Source organism: Bicyclus anynana, chromosome 12 (genome assembly GCF_947172395.1).
Source record: "Bicyclus anynana chromosome 12, ilBicAnyn1.1, whole genome shotgun sequence".
NCBI lineage: Eukaryota > Metazoa > Arthropoda > Insecta > Lepidoptera > Nymphalidae > Bicyclus > Bicyclus anynana.
The window spans coordinates 4887680-4906325 of NC_069094.1; the positions used below are offsets into that span (position 1 = coordinate 4887680).

At 34.1% G+C, this 18646-nt stretch overlaps 2 protein-coding genes across 2 annotated transcripts; one reads left to right on the forward strand and one right to left on the reverse strand.

The window, feature by feature from the left end:
• Nucleotides 1–1439: 1439 nt before the first annotated feature.
• Nucleotides 1440–11433, reverse strand: LOC112048519 (thiamin pyrophosphokinase 1). The gene is made up of 7 exons (XM_024086064.2): nt 11253–11433; nt 9984–10134; nt 8311–8477; nt 7648–7734; nt 6391–6670; nt 5046–5168; nt 1440–3031 (listed from the first exon to the last, which is right to left on the reverse strand). The coding sequence occupies exons 1-7, from the start codon at nt 11343–11345 to the stop codon at nt 3006–3008; spliced, it is 927 nt and encodes a 308-aa protein (XP_023941832.1). The 5' UTR covers nt 11346–11433; the 3' UTR covers nt 1440–3005.
• A 1122-nt stretch (nt 11434–12555) lies between these two features.
• LOC112048520 (charged multivesicular body protein 5) lies at nt 12556–18608 on the forward strand. Its single transcript, XM_024086066.2, has 5 exons — nt 12556–12768; nt 12850–13001; nt 14504–14669; nt 15338–15461; nt 16002–18608. The coding sequence occupies exons 1-5, from the start codon at nt 12700–12702 to the stop codon at nt 16169–16171; spliced, it is 681 nt and encodes a 226-aa protein (XP_023941834.1). The 5' UTR covers nt 12556–12699; the 3' UTR covers nt 16172–18608.
• The last annotated feature ends 38 nt before the right edge of the window (nt 18609–18646 follow it).

An 18646-nucleotide genomic window follows, 5' to 3' on the forward strand; every position in this document is an offset into this window, starting at 1 on the left:
ACTTACGTGTGAAAGCAAAAATTAGTAAAATGTTGTCCACAATCTCAATTAATGTGGTGCTTCAAAAAAAACTGCTATGTATATAAATTTTATTTTTTATATAGGTACAGCATTACTTATTGTTTATTGCGATATTCCCATAGTCCAACCCAAAAAATAATATTACATCTAGTGCAGTATGTTAGAATAAAACATTTTGTTACCAATTTTACTTTGCGTTAAAAGAGTTAAGGGTAAATCAAAAACTAAAGAGATTTTTCGGGATTTGCCACTCATCTTTTGGTCCCCACAAAAATTCTACTGATAATCTCAAAAATAAACGGTCAGAACGGAACGGTCAAAATCAGACTGTTCCTTCAGAAACGGCTTTAATTAATACGCCACTGGCTTGGCACCGCCTACAAAGTGATCAGAAGGTCGTACATGCGATGTTATTTTTCGCTTTTTAGTTCATTTTTGTGAATTTGAAGTCAGTTAAAATTTTTTGTTAAAAAGATTTTTGATGTATTCATTTGTAGGATCATACCTAGCTTCTAAACGAAAAGACCGATTATGTTGCTCTTTTTTTGTATGAACTCTGAGGCGATCGGAATTATTCTCATAAAGATATCGTTTTTCCCTTATGATGGAAATAATTTAGTTAAATTCAAACGATTTACAAATTTATTAAATTGTTAAGTTGCGTCTTAGAAGACTATTATACCAAGGGCCAGTTTTACCACTTTCTGATAAGTGTCTGGTAGCTTATTCACAATTTTTTTTTGTCATTTGACATATTTTTAGCACGTAACTAATCTTATTGTCACTTGAATTTTTTTCATTATTAACGTCTGTCGTGACTTCAATACCCACTTTGTACAGGTCGACTTAATTAATTCATGTTTGCAGATTTCATACCTAACTAGTTTTTTATCATGAACTTATTACTAAGAAATATGTCATGGCCGGTGACATGCAATTTGATCTCAATACAAAAATACTACTAGCCAAGTTTTTAAAACTATATCCGTAGTTGACGGAACAACCTCTGCCTCGTTGGTCTAGTGGTTAGCATTTGTGGCTTCTTTTTACAATGTCCTGGGTTCGAATTCGGCGTTGTGCTGCGAAATGTTGACATTTTTCTTCCTAGTTCTTACTTTTTAGTCACAAGAAATGTAACGTGACATTGTCTACTAGATAAAAAATAATTTTAAATAGCATTAGACAATCTAGTACTGGAAATTAAAAAAAAATGTACTTATCTACCTTAACTAACATAGAATAAAAAAACGTGTCGGGCCACGCACAGTGTAAGGTTCCGTGGATTAAATTAGCACTTTAAACCCTTATTTAATGCACAAAATAGGTTAGGGTAGATGAAGGGTAGGCGTAGAATAGGATAGGAGGGAATGAGTCAAAACGAAGCTTGACCGTATCCTCAAGTAGTATATAAAACCATATTGTACATTAAATATCTTTTATTTTAAGTATGACTTTATAACAACTTTACCAAATGATTAACAACTTTATTAAGTAGGTGTAAAATAACAACTAACAACGCATCACAATGCTTAGTTTAAGTTCTACTTATCAGATAATTTTTTGATGTAACAATAACACTCCATCAAGATACTCTTAATAAATATATCACTGGACGAACAGATATTCTTATAAGTCACAAATCCAAAACAACCTTTTTTTTTATTTTTGTACAAGTTAACCCTTGTCTACAATCTCATCGTATAGTAAGTGATGATGCAATCTAAGATGTAAGCCGGCTAACTTAAGAGTAGCATGAAAAAATCCACCACCCCTCTCGGTTTCTACACGACATCGTACCGACACGCTTAATCGCTTGGCGGTACTTCTTTGCCGGTAGGGCAGTAACTAGCCACGGCCGAAGTCTCCTACCAGCCAGACCTGGACCAATTAAGAAACCTCAATCAGCCCAGCCGGGGTTCGAACCCGGGACCTCCGTCTTGTAAATCTGCGCCACGAAGGCCGTCCTAAATAATAAAGGCTCGTACACATTAACATAATTAACTTATCAGGGCCTGCAGACATGTGGCACGTCGATTCTCTTTCTACAAACGGTAACGCTTCGAAAACTATAAAAAAATCACATGACCTGTCGATAGCAAATGTCATTCCCATACGATTTTTAATTTTCGAAGCGTTATAACACGTTGCATTGCAAAATCACTCTTAACTTCATGATTGCAGAGTGCGTCTAACATGCGACCAAATGTATCTCGTGACGAGAAATAGACAAATTTTACCCAATAGCGCGCAACCGAAAATATCGTTATCTCTTATAGGACGAAAGCCGTCGCCTTTGATCGATATTTTGTCTATTTCCCTTCACGAGATAATATGTCTTTAGTCGTATGCTAGGCATACTGAATTAAGATACAAAACATACATAAAAGTAGTAAAACAAAATAAGTTAAGTAAAAAACCACAGCTTAGTTTACAAATCCATAAAAAAAACTATGTAAGTACTTGCTTAAGGAATTGCGTAAATAATAATTCTAATACATAATTATAGTATGTACAATTGCAGATCTAGTTTGGCAGTAGATAATATTATAGGAAATAGTAGATTATGAAACGGTTGCATAATGACGATCATCAAAGCACGAGTTACATTTTATAAAACGAACGAAGTGAGTTTTATAATATAGACACGTGTGAGACATGCACGTTTCATACTCTATTTTATCTAATCTCATGAAATAGGAATCTAACAAAATTAAATACATTTTCGGCGACTTAGAAGGTAAAGGATTGATGTTGTATTTGTAGCAGTTTCCAATATATCCGGGAGAGTTTGTTCCATATCAGATTTTGAGTCAGTAATTTTGCTAATTTAATAAAAATTCATTAATAAATTTAATAAGACACGAGATTAGATAAATTAATATTACAGGTTTAGTTGTACCTATACCTGTATGTCTTTGGCGTTGTAGTTATTAAATGGATGCGATTATTAGGCTTAAGATATACCTGTCCTTTCTGATCTTGTCCTATTTCTTTGCTTTATCGATGGAACCTATAAAAAAAATTAAATAATTAATAATACATGTTGTATACAATTCCTTAAACAGTAGGTTTGTATCTTCCGTATGCACGATTAATTTAAAAGCAATAAGCGATTAATCATCCTTTAATGACATCAAACGGCTTTCATTGCAGCGTGGAATCTATTAAGAGACCACCTGGACTAAAAGCCTGTTTTGGTCACATCTACCCCATTTTATAAAAGCTGAAAGTAGATTATCTTATGCTCCTACTATATATACTATAGGTATATAAATACCTAAAGTATTTATAGTATATATACACTACCTACCTATATATATACTATATGTTTATACTAGGTAGGTAGTTCGGGAGGTAACAGATTTCATGGGACCATGCCTTTTTTTATTATTTTACAAGTTAGCCCTTGACTACAATCTCACCTGATGGTAAGTGATGATGCAATCTAAGAAGATGGAAGCGGGCTAACTTGTTAGGAGGAGGATGAAAATCTACACCCCTTTCGGTTTCTACACGACATCGTACCGGAACGCTAAATCGCTTGGCGGTTCGTCTTCGTCGGTAGGGTGGTAACTAGCCACGGCCAAAGCCAGACCTGGACCATTTTTATTCTTTACAGGTTAGCCCTTGACTACAATCTCACCTGATGGTAAGTGATGATGCAATCTAAGATGGAAGCGGGCTAACTTGTTAGGAGGAGGATGAAAATCTACACCCCTTTTGGTTTATACACGACATCGTACCGGAACGCTAAATCGCTTGGCGGTTCGTCTTTGTCGGTGGGGTGGGAACTAGCTACGAAGTCCCCCACCAGCCAGACCTAGACCAATTACAAAACCTTTACGGCCCAGCCGGGGATCGAACCCAAGACCTCCATCTTGTAAAACCACCGCACATACCACTGCGCCACGGACGCCGTCAAATATATACAGGGTGCTGAGGAGTATTTCCCATAACTCTGGGGTTATATTCTTTACAGAAAATTAATTAAAAATGTTCAAGGAATATGTTTAAAATTAATATTTTTGCGGTACATATATATATATATATATATATATATATATACTAGCGGACGCCCGCGACTTCGTCCGCGTAAATTTCGATGTCAACTTTACTACTACCCCTACCCTACCCTACCACTACCCCAACCCTACCCAAACCCTACATCTACCCTACCCCTACCCTACCCTACCCTACCCTACCACTACCCCAACCCTACCCAAACCCTACATCTACCCTACCCCTACCCTACCCTACCCTACCCCTACGCCCACCCTACCCCTACCCTACCCCAAACCTACTCCTACCCTACCCCTATCCCACCCGTACCCCTATCTCACGCCTATCCTACCCCTACCCTACCACTTCCCTATCCTACCCGTACCTCTACCCTACCACTACCCTACCTCTACCCCTACCCTACCACTACCCCAAACCCGGCTCTAAACCTACCCTACCCCTACACTACCCCTACGCTTCGCTACCCGTACCCTACCCTACCCTGTAACTTCTCAATCTTACTACTGCCCTTAGCAAAATCGGTCCAGTTCTTCGAGAGTGGTGGTATGACCAAGAGAAATAAAGACTTCTATGCTAATAATATAATATATATATATATATATATATATATATATATATATTAATAATTTCGCGGTATATATATATATGTACCGCAAAAATATTAATTTTAAACATGTTCCTTGAACATTTTTAATTAATTTTTAACATGTATATTTTAAATAGACCTTAAGATGTGTCCCATAAGCACATCATTATTATTATGACGTAGCCAAGTTTTACGTATTTTGAAATGCAAGGATAGATAAAGGCGTGTGTTACATGGATAGTCCGAATTATTTGAATTACTTTGTATGAAACATAAAAAGTTTTTATTTTTTAGTTAAAAAAATATTAGATAAGGAGTTCGGTTCCTATAAGTGGACTCATCAACACCAAGAAGTTATGGGAAATACGCCCCAGCACCCTGTATTATAGTATAGAGTATAGATGTTTCAGATACTAACTTGCTAAACTAGGAATCTTCATGGACCAAAGCAAAGTGTGGCTGCACTTTACTGTCACTTGTTCAGAACCGTCGAAAGAGTTAGATGTGCTCACCAGTTTGCCGAACTTTAATTCTTGATTATCTGTAAAAAATCAAAAGTTAAAATGTTTTGTATGTTTAAAAAAATATTCTACTGAAAGAAATGATATTTAAAAAGTGCTATTTGATTGTAGACATCGAAGACTTTTTTATCATTCTAAGAATTTTAAATCTTGAAAATAAATAACAAGACGACACAAAAGGAGGAAAAATTATATACAAATTACCAACAAGTTTTTATAATGTAGTCTTTGAATTAGATCATTGTTTTATTCAAAGCCTTAAGATTAAGTCACACAATTAGTTTCTCGAAACTACTTAATGCGTCCATTTGTTGCCTAGAAAGAAACTGATAATCTCAAAAGTCTTATAATGGCCCTATAAATTATGGTTTGCAGTTAACCTTTTATGTATATGCATTGGGCGTTATGGAATATTAGCCTAAGGAGACTAGTGGTCAACAGTGAGCCGAAAATGGGTTATTACAAACTACTTAATGCGACCATTGTTGCCTAGAAAGAATCTGATAATCTCAAAAGTCTCATAGTGTGCCTATAAATTATGGTTTGTAGTTAACATCTTTTATGTATATGCATTGGGCGTTATGGACTATTAGCCTAAGGAGACTCGTTGATGATGATGATGATTTATGTATACTTTATTTGTACACCACAAAACAAGGAAACAAACAAATATAAAAATTAAGTAGGATACAAAAAAGCGGCTTTATCGATTCTTAGAATAAGCTGATAATGGAATATTTTTCTCTTCCAGGCAATCTTAAGTTAAGGAAAAATATTGCATTATCTATTTAGGAAAAATATAATATCATGAACACTAAACGCCAGAGCATCGATAAAGGACACGGGAATTGGAGTTTAAATGCACCACGCTGCTCCAGTGCGGATTGGCGGGCTAAGGATGATCATCTTAGACTATTTAATGAAATATAAAACCATATCAGATAGAAAATCTTTGTATACGAGTATGTATTTGTATATCTAGATGCAAGAATTCGTCAGTTATAGTCAGCAAAACAAGCTTATTTTTAACTAGTTGACGGCGCGCGGTTTTACCCGCGTTGTTTTCGTTCCCATATGAATACGGGGATAATATATAGCCTTCCTTGATAAATGGACTATCAAACACTCAAAGAATTTTTCAAATCCGACCAGTAGTTTCTGAGATTAGCGCGTTCAACCAAACAAACAAACTCATCAATTTTATATATTAGAATAGATTAGACAGAATTAAGTAGTACTTACCCAAGTTCCACTTAAGTCCAGTAGTAGTAACATGAGTGCAAGCCTCCCCCACTGGTATCAGAGAGCAAGAAGCCCTTTTGTATTGTCTACTCTCCTCTGGAATGTCTATGATATGATCTCCCGGGTGAAGGAGCCAAGACAGAGTGTCATCTGACAATATATAGATTCTAGTCCTCGGGTGGACCAAGCGATTTTCTTTGATTAGATGCAAAGTTTGAATGTTTCCCAGAATTTGGTCTAATCTGCCTGAACTCTGTGCTATTGCTATAACATCATCCATCTGAAAGAAGCAAACAATCATCATCATTATCAGCCGATGGACGTCCACTGCTGGACATACGCCTCTTGCATGGACTTTCAAACAAAACGGCCTCGAGCCGCTCTTTCTGCTCTGCTTTCTCTTTCTTTCTGCAACTCGCTTGATATCCTCTATCCACCTAGCGAGGGGTCGACCAACACTGCGCATTCCGGTGCGGGGTCGCCATTCCAGCACTTTGGGACCCCAACGTCCATCGGCTCTTCGAACTATTGCCACTTCAGCTTCGTGACTCGTTATGTCAGTGACTTTAGTTCTTCTGCGGATCTCCTCATTTCTGATTCGCTTCATCGCATCGCCCGCTGAGTGACCTTGAGCCTTTTTATGAGGGCCACAGTGAGCGACCAGGTCTCGGATCCGTCAAAGTCAAACAATATTAAAATTTATTAATACACTTATTTGTGCACTCTTTGTCAATGCAGATTATTTGATCCATAGAAACAAATGTAAGAATTTATCCCTCATTCACTATTTCTTGAAGTATTTTTACTACTTTATAATAAGCAAAATTGCTTTGGGTCTAAAAAATGTACTTTATGCCTACTTAATTAACAATATATAAATACTAGCGGACGCCCGCGACTACGTCCGCGTGGAAATCAAAGAAACTTTCAATCTTATTTCACCACTTTAGGGGTTGAATTTTAAAAATTTCTGAATCACATTATATTTCATATTTTTTTCATGATTTATGAACAAATTTGTAAAACTGTGACTAAAAATTAAGGAATTTCCGTACAAACTTTCAACAACTATTTTACCCCCTTATATTAATTTTATTGGGGTCAAAAAGTAGCCTATGTTTTGCTCCTTAGTCCTATTATACCACAATTCATCTTGATCGGTTCAGTTGTTTAGCAGTGAAATGGTAACAGACAGACAGACAGACTTACTTTCACATATATAATATTAGTAAGTACAGATTATTATGTTAATGGTACCTTCGTTTGTTGCTCCTCACAATAGTTGTTCAGCTCAATTAAAGCCTTCGTAAAATCCGTGTGATCTTGGTCAGGAGTATGTATAATCTAAAACAAATTCAATAAATTATATTAACTTGAAAACCAAAATTTTATAATATTGAAAATAAATAAAAAAGCTAAATTTTTAATTAAGAGAAACATGGTTAAACTATAATAATTTTATTTCAGTATTGCCTGATTTTTGTTTCAAATTCAAAATTTTTAAGTTATACATTGCATTTGTTTGATTTTATACTTCAAGCATATGATGTCATAAGCACTTTATTTATAAAATTATCATGAGTCCTCAACCAAACAGATTAGGGGTGAGGATCAGGATCAGGTGCAAAATGAACCAACCCAGAAGGAAGATTGTGTGCCTAAAACTGTGAAGTAAAACATCTACATATCTGAGAATTTTTGATTCTCTATGTGTGTGAAGTCTGCCAATCCGCGTCTGCCAAAATTGGGCTAGTGTGGTGAACTATTAGCCTAATTCCTCTCATTCTGAGAGAAGACTCATGCTTAACAGTGAGCGGAATATGAGAGATAATACAGCATCACCCAAGGTCACAGTTGCCAGGTATATAAAACAATGAATACATGAATTCTAAAATTAATAATTATTTAATACACTGTCACCTTACAACCTTTCGTTTTATACTTCTGTAAAATGTTGTCAGTTATTGAATCAAAGTCTCCTGTGATCATGTCTGGCAACTTTATTGATTCTTGTTCATTTTCTGGTACACTGGTGGCAAATGTATCCCAATGAATTGTACCTCCATCAACTGTCATCCTTAATGCGGCTAGAAACAAATGGTTCTGATTAATTTATTTTAAAAAGAACAGAGAAATAGTAATAAACGTTTTGATTTATATGTTTTGAATAAACAGTAATGAATATTGGCCATTTATCTTGATATTCTGATGGAGATTACAATTAATATTAATGTTAATACCTCAGTAATGAAGGATAGGATGCAAGGAAGCAGAAATGTTAATCCACTAGCATGTTCTAAATTCATGATTGATTAGTTTTGAAAAGTTTGTTCACATCATCTTTAGTTTTTTATTTGTGCAGTAATGGATGGTTCAGAAAAAAAGAAAATTAACTAAAACCTAAAAATACAACTAATGATAGAATAATTTAAAAAAAGGCAATTTTTAAAGGTTATATTTATACAAGATATAGGTAGAATAATGAATTTTCTACCACTTGGTTGCTGATTTTGTCAAAGATTTTATACCACTAGCGCGTCAAAACCGAGGTGGACAAAAGTGGCTAATTGTCTTAATTTCATTTAGTCACTTATTAAACAACGAAAGTTATTTAAACAAATTATACTTAAATATTGTCTACTATGTTGTGTGTTCAGGAAGTGTAAAAACTATATATACATAAATATATAATGTAAATAAATACAAAATTGTGCATGTTTCCAAGTGAAATTCAGATGACTATTTGTGTTAATTTTGTAGGCAGGTAACATATCTAATAGTATAAGATCTTTGGGTTTTTTATGCTCAAATGGTTGAGGAACTGTAATAATATGTGGCACAATTAAAATAAGCGAATTTCATCAGATCAGCTAGTAACAATAAGTAGCATGTGCATTATCAACGGAGTTACCAACTGAATAAATGTCAATTAAGATAGTGCAGCCAGCCGTGACCATTATCAGTAAATGCGGTGAATAATTTTTACTGCAATATAAACAGCTCTTTTAAAGGCCAAATTAACACATTTATCTCTGTATCTTGCAGTCAGTTTTTTATGATATAACATATATATACATATATAAACAGAATGTTTCACTATATAAATTAATTGTATCAAACCTTCAAGGTTTTCAACCAATTGGAACGTAAGTGCGTTGGGATTGAAACATTGGGATTAAAAAACTAATTTTAATTTATGAATTTAAAATTTTGACTTATGTTTCACTTACGTTTTTTAAAGACATTACATTTTATGACACTAGGAAATCTTTCATTTCTTCATCAAAGAACTGATTTCATAATAATATAATTAGAAAGCCACATTATTTATGAGTGGCTATATTTTATCCCTGATTTCTCATGGGTACTGAAATTACGCCGGTGAAAGCGTAGGGCGTCCGTCGGTTAGTGTAGTATAATAAACTCCGCGCCACGAAACAAGTCTTAAAGGCGCTCATTGTCAATTGGTAATGGCAGTCTCATTGTCATATATGTAAGGCGCTGTCAATTTTAGTTCAAGTTTTAGCCGCGGGATTTCTTTCGTGGCGCGGAGTCTAGTTAAATTCATGTATTAAAAAAACACACAAACTAACCATTGTTCCAAAGTTTTTTAATAATCTCCTGACTTTGAGTGATAGTCCGATTTAAAACAAGTACAGCATAGTTGCTCTGCTGCTTTTTGAAGATGTCATTCACATTCCACTTCCAACATTTCACTGCATTACATGGATGACTACAGGAACTCTGCACATAAATAAACATGTTACAATGACACACTTATTGCCATTGAATGGCAGGGTCCACAAGGTATAGAGAGTTGACATACCCCGGAAGTGCTGGACTGATTACATTGGCCAAATAGTCATCATTATCAACCCATTATACGGCTCACTGCTGAGCTCGAGTCTCCTCTCAGAATGAGAGGGATTAGGCCAATAGTCCACCACGCTGGCTCTATGCGGATTGGCAGACTTCACACACGCAGAGAATTAAGAAATTCTCTGTGCAGGTTTCCTCACGATGTTTTCCTTCACCGTTTGAGACACGTGATATTTAATTTCTTAAAATGCACACAACTGAAAAGTTTGAGGTGCATGCCCCGGACTAGATTCGAACCCACACCCTCCGGAATTGGAGGCAGAGGTCATCAATCACGTCGACAAAATTGTCTATCTTGTCCAAATTGTCTATTGGCCAAATGGCTGGTAAGTATTGGATGAAGTCAGGACGAGACAGAGGAGAATGGAAACTGCTGGAAGGTGCCTATAACCAAGACAATGGGATTCATACATAATGTAAAAGAAAACCCTATTAAAATTGTAAAACTAACTGTATCAATTTATGAAGTAAATAAAGACTTTAATATTAATAGAGGATCCAGAGAAAGTTACCAATCAATTAATTATTATTTATTGATGGAAAAATATGGATTTTGATCTTAGAACAGTGAGACATAAGAAATATTTACTAAGTCATATAGAAAGAAAGTAGACAGATTTAAATAAGGAAGTCTCTTAAATTGAGTCCTTCATAATCCTATAATCTAGACTAAGGCAAGCTCTACTGGTTGGACCAGTCCAGCGGGGAGTCAGTAATTATAGTACCTCACACTCGCATTTTAAGTTGAAATATACAACTTTTATAAGCTGATAAACAGATTATGATGGAGTTTTCAGTTTTGATTAGACAAATTTTTATATCGCATTCTTCATTTAACTTCGCCGCATTCTAAAGACAAGTGCATAGTTATAGTGTAAGTATAAGTGTCCATTATTCAGACAGTTTTTTAATAGGTATTTATAGGCTGGTGTTAATAATAATAAATATTAAAGTAGAATTTATTTTGGTTAAGTAGTACTTACCTTATTTAAAATTCCATCCATTTTTCTGCTGCTTACTTTTTTCACTCTTTTCTTTAACAGAACCAGTACGTCTATGTTAATGAATGATATCATTTACAATATTGATAACCATTTTTTTATCGAAACTTACGTGGTTTGGTTTCAATTCAATGTTTTCAACAGCAACTTCGTTATGTTTTTAACATTGACATTGACATTTGAAATGAAAATCGATCGAAAACGAAGGAAAAGGAATATCACTGTATGTGTATTATCTATGAATATCAATGTCAATTGTCAAATTAAATTGACATTATGTGATGAGATTGAAAATGGGAGGGGGGAAATTCGATCTTTTGTAAGAAATAATAGATTTTTCGGAACGATCATATCATGGAACCATAGAGGAATTAGATAATGGAGATGCATCGGACTCAAATTCACCAACAAAATTGTCTGTCGTTTTTGAGGGCGACGAGTAATTTCGAAACATCGAAAATATTTTACAGCATTAATTATGTTCTGTGTAAATTGGTGAATTTGGGTGCAAAACAGGTCCATAGTCTAAATTTGGTTCGAATCCTACTTAAACCAATTACCATAGGACCTGCCTCGCTAGACGTTTCCCCTCTGCTAAAAGTATAAGATCACGATCTAACGTGTTTATTTATAAATATTTATACAAACTGCGTCTATCTATGGTATCGATGTTTTGTTGTATTAAAATTATACGCGAGTGTATTATGATTTAAAATGGTTATGTGTAGTATAAGGACATAAGTTAAATATTTTCGATGTGTGAGTTTACGTCGTCCCCTTCCCTTCAAAAAACGACAGACGAATCACAGATTAATAGATACTACGAGACGAATGTTGTTGGTGAATTTTAATGCAATACAAGACGAAATCTCAGACCAATTATAAAAGGACCTGTATCACACTTATAGTCACGAACAAAATTGTCTGTCACTTTCTGAGGAAAACGAGCTTAGATTTGGTATACATCTTATACTAAACTAGAAGTTTTTGCCCGTTTTTTACACAATTCAATTACACAGAAAGGTATTTTTACGGAGCTCTTTAACCGACGAACATGATTACAACTAATTAACATCGATACTATAGAGACAGTTTTTATAATCGCATTAGATCGTTGATCATATACTTTGACAGAAAAGTAACGTCAAGCGAGGCAGGTCCTGTACAATAATTGGTCTGAGGACGAAATTGATCTGAGGAATCCGAGCCATAAATAATTATTGTTCTTTTTTTGTCCACTGTCAGTTTCAGAATTTCCGTGATTTCCACTGCACTGTCAGTGTCACTGTCACTGTCAGTCGGTAAAAATAAATTGTTGTGATTTTGTGTTTGAGGACTTCGTCGTGATTTTAGTTTTACTTTTAGATCAACTAACAATATTATTGATCAATCATCAATCTCTCAGTAAAACAAACAAAAAATCATCAAAATGAATAGACTATTTGGTAGGGGCAAACCGAAAACCCCTGGTCCCAGCATAACTGAATGCATAAGCAATGTAAGTGAATTTCACCCAAGTTTCGTTTTAATGGATGATTCATCGTAATAAACTCTGCAATGGATAAATTGATTGTTTCAGGTGGATGGCCGTGCGGATAACATAGAGCAGAAAGTCCAGAAACTAGATGCGGAACTAAGGAAATATAAAGACCAAATGTCAAAAATGAGGGAGGGTCCTGCTAAAAATTCTGTAAAACAAAAAGCTATGAGGGTATTAAAACAGAAAAAAATGTACGTATGGTCGTGAATCATATATTTGTAAGGATTGATACATGTTTGTTTGTGTTGTTTTTGTTACACAAAAACTCGCGAGCTCATTTGGCAGCATATTTTTTTCTTTTAAATAGAATTTTTGCCACATCTTTTAAAAATGACCAATTTTTTTTTTTTATTTTTATTTCTACATGTTATGTTAGCCATTGGCTACAATCTCACCAGATGGTATGTGATGATGTAATCTAAGATGGAAGTGGGTTTACTTGTTAGAAGGAGAACAAAAACCCACACCCCTTTTTGGTTTCTACACAACATTACAACAATAGTGTGTTAAATCTCTTGGTGGTATGTCTTTGCCTTTAGGGTGGTAACTAGCCATGGCTGAAGCCTCCGAAGTGACTAGTATTCCCTTCCAATCAGTCGGGAAAGATTGTGTCAAGAGAGAGTACTATAATAGTCCAGTGAGCAGGGATAAACACCACCTCTCACAATGAGTCCAGCTCCTTTACCACTAACTTTTGAGGCTTAAATCACAACTAAATTTTAATCTTGAGATTTGCTGGAAACTAGGGGATGTAGTTACAATTATTATTTTAGCTATTTAATATTTTAACTGATTAATTAAACCATACACTTCAGATTGGGACATAACTGTTTAGCTGTGGTGTTTCCTCAGAGGAATCCTCAGATCTCATGTCACAAGTATGTTGATCAAGTATGATGGCAAGTGGCTCACTGGGTATTGAACCTTCTGCATCTAAGGCATTGGGTTTGATTACTACAACTGGAAATTGTTTACTTATAAGCATTTTTTACTGTGTTTTTGTGTTTGTGTATTATAAGTATTTATATACATTATATGTCTAAATATATAAAATCATAAAAACTCGAAAAACCACTAGATGTACAAACCCGTGGTGGAATCTTTACAAATAGTCAACTGACATTTCAAAAGTTCTTGTAAACTGAGCCTACTTGAAATTAATGAATTTAAAATTTTGAAAAATGAAAATTGGCAAGGAAGTAGTTTATAGTTAATCTGCTAAGAACAGATTAGGGTAGTCAAAGTCACAAGTGTTCACTAGTGTATCTATATTTGTTGGTTAGTTTCCAAAATGCATATTACTTTTTAGGCATACATTGTAATGTGTTGTTTTTTGGATGTGTATTTATATTTACCAGGAAATTCATTATATATTTTGTATATGTGCAAAGTAATAAAAAAGAAAACAAAAATAGCCTTTATTTACGGTGAGAAAAGACTAGAGACTTCCTCTATTTGGTCCTTTCATAATTATCCTTCTGGGTGATTGCCCTTCCATCTTTGTATCATGTGCAAAGTAGTAACTGCTATAGCTTGGCAAGTTCATTGATGATCCCATGATATGCGGGCGACAGGGGAAAAGGACTGCGCGGGTGTGAAGTTGAACGCGCGGGGCATCACTATGGGGAGTGTTACAAAAGAATTTGCCAAGCTATACTAAACTGTTTAAGAATTGTAATATTTTAAATTACAGGTATGAACAGCAACTTGAGAACTTACGTGCTCAATCCTTCAACATGGAGCAGGCTAACTATGCTACACAGACTCTGAAGGACACCCACTCCACCATTGCTGCCATGAAAGATGGTGTCACCTCAATGAAAAAAGAATTTAAGAAAATTAACATTGATGATATTGAGGTATGTTATGTTACATTATTTAAAAATGAATTACTTTTTGATAGTCTCGCCAAAACTCAAAAAGTATTGCATGTGTATTCATTCATTCCTATTCAAAATCACTACAGCACTACTAAATAAAACGAAACATTATGTTGTTCTTGAAGTTCATTATGTTGCTCAAACTAAGCTGTAAACAGGCAAATTAAAAGTGTCCCATGTGTTAATGTGTGTGTTTGTTATAAACTATTTTTCTGGCAAATTTAATCAAAATTCGGCACTCGTGTATATAGAGCTTCAATAGCTTAAAGGTAAGAGCAGTCGGACTCTTCACCGAGGGTGGTTCAATCCCCGCCCCGTTAGTCTATTGTCGTACCCACTCCTAATACAGTCTTTCCCGACTAGTTGAAGGGGAATGGGAATATTGGTTATATTTAAAAAGATATTGTAAATATGTAACAAATTTCTTCCAAATTCAGTACACATGTATATGACAAATTTGGCACTCTGTCAGGCCTGTTCATATAGAAGAGAGGATTCAGGATCTTGCTGTTTCAATGAAGATTGACAAGTGCAGGCGATAATATTACGAGTATATACATGAAATATTTGTATAGCCATTTCTGTGTAAAGGCTACCAAACAAATTTCCTGTTAGAAACAAGTTTAATATTTAGTGATAAATTTCAGGATGTGAATGATGATTTGGCGGATATGTTGGAACAAGCGGATGAAGTGCAAGAGGCGTTGGGTCGTCAGTACGGCATGCCAGAGATTGATGACGATGAACTGGCAGCTGAACTTGATGCTTTAGGTAAGTAACTTTTCAACAAACTAAAAGGTGGGGCTTGGTCTTCCACCAACTTCCCAACTTTGAACTCAATAATGTATGAAAGTTGTGGTTTCTTTCTTAAATGTGTCAAAATTTAAGAAAAGTGTTTGTTTCAAAGTATTATTGACCATTATTGGTAAATTATCATTGGTACAATGGGCATATTATATAAAATTCCAAAGTTCACAATTTTCCAAAACATTCTAGGTGATTAAATTTCTTTTTCTAAATGGAAATTTGAAAAGAGTTGTAAAGAATTTTTTACACCTTATTTATAGCAGTTTTATTATTTTTATATTTATTTATTTTATAGCAACAAATTTTAATACATTTACTAGGCTTTTGTCACAACTATTTCAACATATTAAGAATAGATAAATTGTTTGAAAGTTTTCCATTTTTTCAAGATATATATTTGTTCCAAAGTAAGTTATCTCTAAAATTATTTTTAGATCTTAATACCGTTACATGAAAGCTATATTATTAGTTGACTTTTACATAAAGCCATTTCATTCTTTTCAGGTGACGAGATAGCCCTTGACGGTGACACCTCATACCTGGATGACGTCATAAAAGCCCCAGCAGCACCGGACAAGGAGCCCGGCGCTGACAGCGTAAGGAACAAAGATGGCGTCCCGGTAGACGAGTTTGGGTTACCCCAAGTCCCCAACCCAGCGCAGACCTCACGTTAATAGTCACCCATTTACTTTGCTTCTGTGGTGTTTCATTAGATGCTGTGGCGTTCACAAGGTAATTTTCTCTTGTAATTTGTATATTTTTTTAATATAACTCAATAGTTGATCAGATAGGCTTTGTTCTGCCAAGAATGACATCCATATAAATTGGTTAAAAGTTGTGATTTGCGAATATTATTCAAACGGGTATAAAACAAAGAGATGTTTAATGTCGATATTTCGACCCAGTTGCATGGATCGTGGTCACGACGGGACTGAAGTATTTGAGATACGAAGTTGACATCAACTGTTAGGGGCAGAACCGATCTACCCTCTTTTTTTGTTCTTTTTTTATTATTGTGGTATGTATCTATGTATCCGTTTAAATAATATTCGTAATGAACAACCACGAAATAAGTTTAAAATCATTTGTCGTGATTTAGTACACAAGAACATATAAGATAAATAATAATATATAATTTATCTTATATGTTCTTTAATATGTAATTTATAAAAATCAGGTCTTGTTGTTTGTTTCTATAACACCTTACAACCAATATATTAGAGTAAACAAAAGTTAAAATTGTTCATACCATTTTATAGTTTTATCGGGACTAACAAACAGAACTTTGAATAGACATTAATATAATTATAAAATGTCAATATAAAATATTTCGATATAAATTTAGTTTTATGATTTTAGGGTAATATTTCCATACAATAGCAATTTATACAAATACTTTTTTGTTTAGTTTTTAAAATAAAAATTAAACTAAATGTAGTTCAAACTACACGATCAGTGCTTCTGATTCTATCAAAATTTGCTTAACCATTTTCATAGTTTTAATTAGCCATAATTAAGTAATAAAATCTTAAATGCGTTTGCGGGTTCCATAGTTTAAATGCAAAACATTTTCTATCGAATTTGGACAAAATTTTACTTCTCCAAGCATATTTTATAAGTTGGTCGACTATAACTGTTTGTAGTGCAAGATCCGGCATAAGAAATATATAACCTCATCTGTTATTTAATTGGGGTAAGAAATAAATGATAGATGATATTCACATTGACACATTGCACATAGGTTGCCTAGTTAAATTGCGGCCAAACAGTATTAAATGGTAATTTTTTTAATTTATTTAATCTTCTTCCCGCATTGGTTAATAAAAACAATCCCTACATTAATGGAATATACCCAAAAGACTTGAAAAAGTAAAAGTTGATTGTTCTCACTGCAGTTGTGGGGGTGCCAGATATATTAATAATAATAATAATAAATAATAATTTATTATTATTATTTATCCTTTATTCAGCTAAAAAAAGAACAAATTAAAAAAACAAGAAGAAATTACAAACTACTTAAAGATATATATATAACAGAGCTTACAAGCTACTTAAAGATACCTACTTAAATTACAAAGTTACGCTGTCTGTACATTTGTATAACAATTTAATAAAGAAATTCAGCTGAATGGGGCGCTGCCTCAGCTCGATACTACAGTTGAGAGCTGTAGTGCTGATTTTCATGCATGACCCCAGGGTGAGCTCACGGACCGATCGGAAATACATTTGCTGCGTCGCTAACAATAATTATTATATAAACAGTTAAGTAATGTTATTTGTATACCCTCATCAGTTATTTAGTCGTCTAATATGGCAAGTCAAAGCTTATTTTATGCTTAATTTAACTTTATTAGGTTGCCTTTGATCTAGTTCATGGTTTCCTACATTTTGTATAAAAAATGTGTTTGGCCGCAATTTAACTATAGTCTGGCAAGTTCGTTAATAACACTCCTATGATATGCGGGTGAAAGGGAAAAGACTGCGCGGGTGTGAAATCGTGCGTGCGGGAAAGTGATGTGCATCATTGGTTTTCGTTCCTCGCTACACGCCCACGCGGAACATCGGGAGTGTTACGAACGAAGTTGCCTAGCTATAGGCAACGTATTTACAATGTGTCATTTCGAACATTATCTACCATTTATTTAATAGCACTAATGAATAACAGATGAGGGTATATATTTCTAATGCCGGATCTTAGACCATTACTTACGGTAGGTATACCCATGTTAAATTACATAATAGTCTCAGAGCTAAACTGAAGCAGACAGACAGAGGACATAAACTACATTGATTAATTGTCTATAAAAAGTCGGATGGTTAGGTTTATAACTTGATTGTAAAATATTTTAATTATATATTCATGCACAAGTCTATTATGATCAAAAGAAAATATAACTAAAGGTAAGTCAAAAGTTCAAAACATTTGATAACCTATACAGACATACATCTTTATAAGTTTTATTAAAATGTAATATATCATAATTAATTATTGTTAAAGGATAAATGATTTATGGATATCTATGAATATATTACCGAAAAATATTTTCTTAAAAATAAAATATATTGAATGTGATTTAATTTCATTTATTTTATTATAATTTGTTGCTTTAACTGTTTTATTATTTCTTTATTGATGCAATTTTATGTAA

Coding starts and splice junctions, on each gene's coding strand:
- LOC112048519 (XM_024086064.2), bottom strand. CDS start 11,345: ATGATATCATTCATTAACATAGACGTACTGGTTCTGTTAAAGAAAAGA. Junction 7,735..8,310: donor ATAAAACGAAAGGTTGTAAG/GTGACAGTGTAT, acceptor AATTTGTTTTAG/ATTATACATACTCCTGACCA. Junction 6,671..7,647: donor GTGAGGAGCAACAAACGAAG/GTACCATTAACA, acceptor TGCTTCTTTCAG/ATGGATGATGTTATAGCAAT.
- LOC112048520 (XM_024086066.2), top strand. CDS start 12,700: ATGAATAGACTATTTGGTAGGGGCAAACCGAAAACCCCTGGTCCCAGC. Junction 14,670..15,337: donor TTAACATTGATGATATTGAG/GTATGTTATGTT, acceptor GATAAATTTCAG/GATGTGAATGATGATTTGGC. Junction 15,462..16,001: donor AGCTGAACTTGATGCTTTAG/GTAAGTAACTTT, acceptor CATTCTTTTCAG/GTGACGAGATAGCCCTTGAC.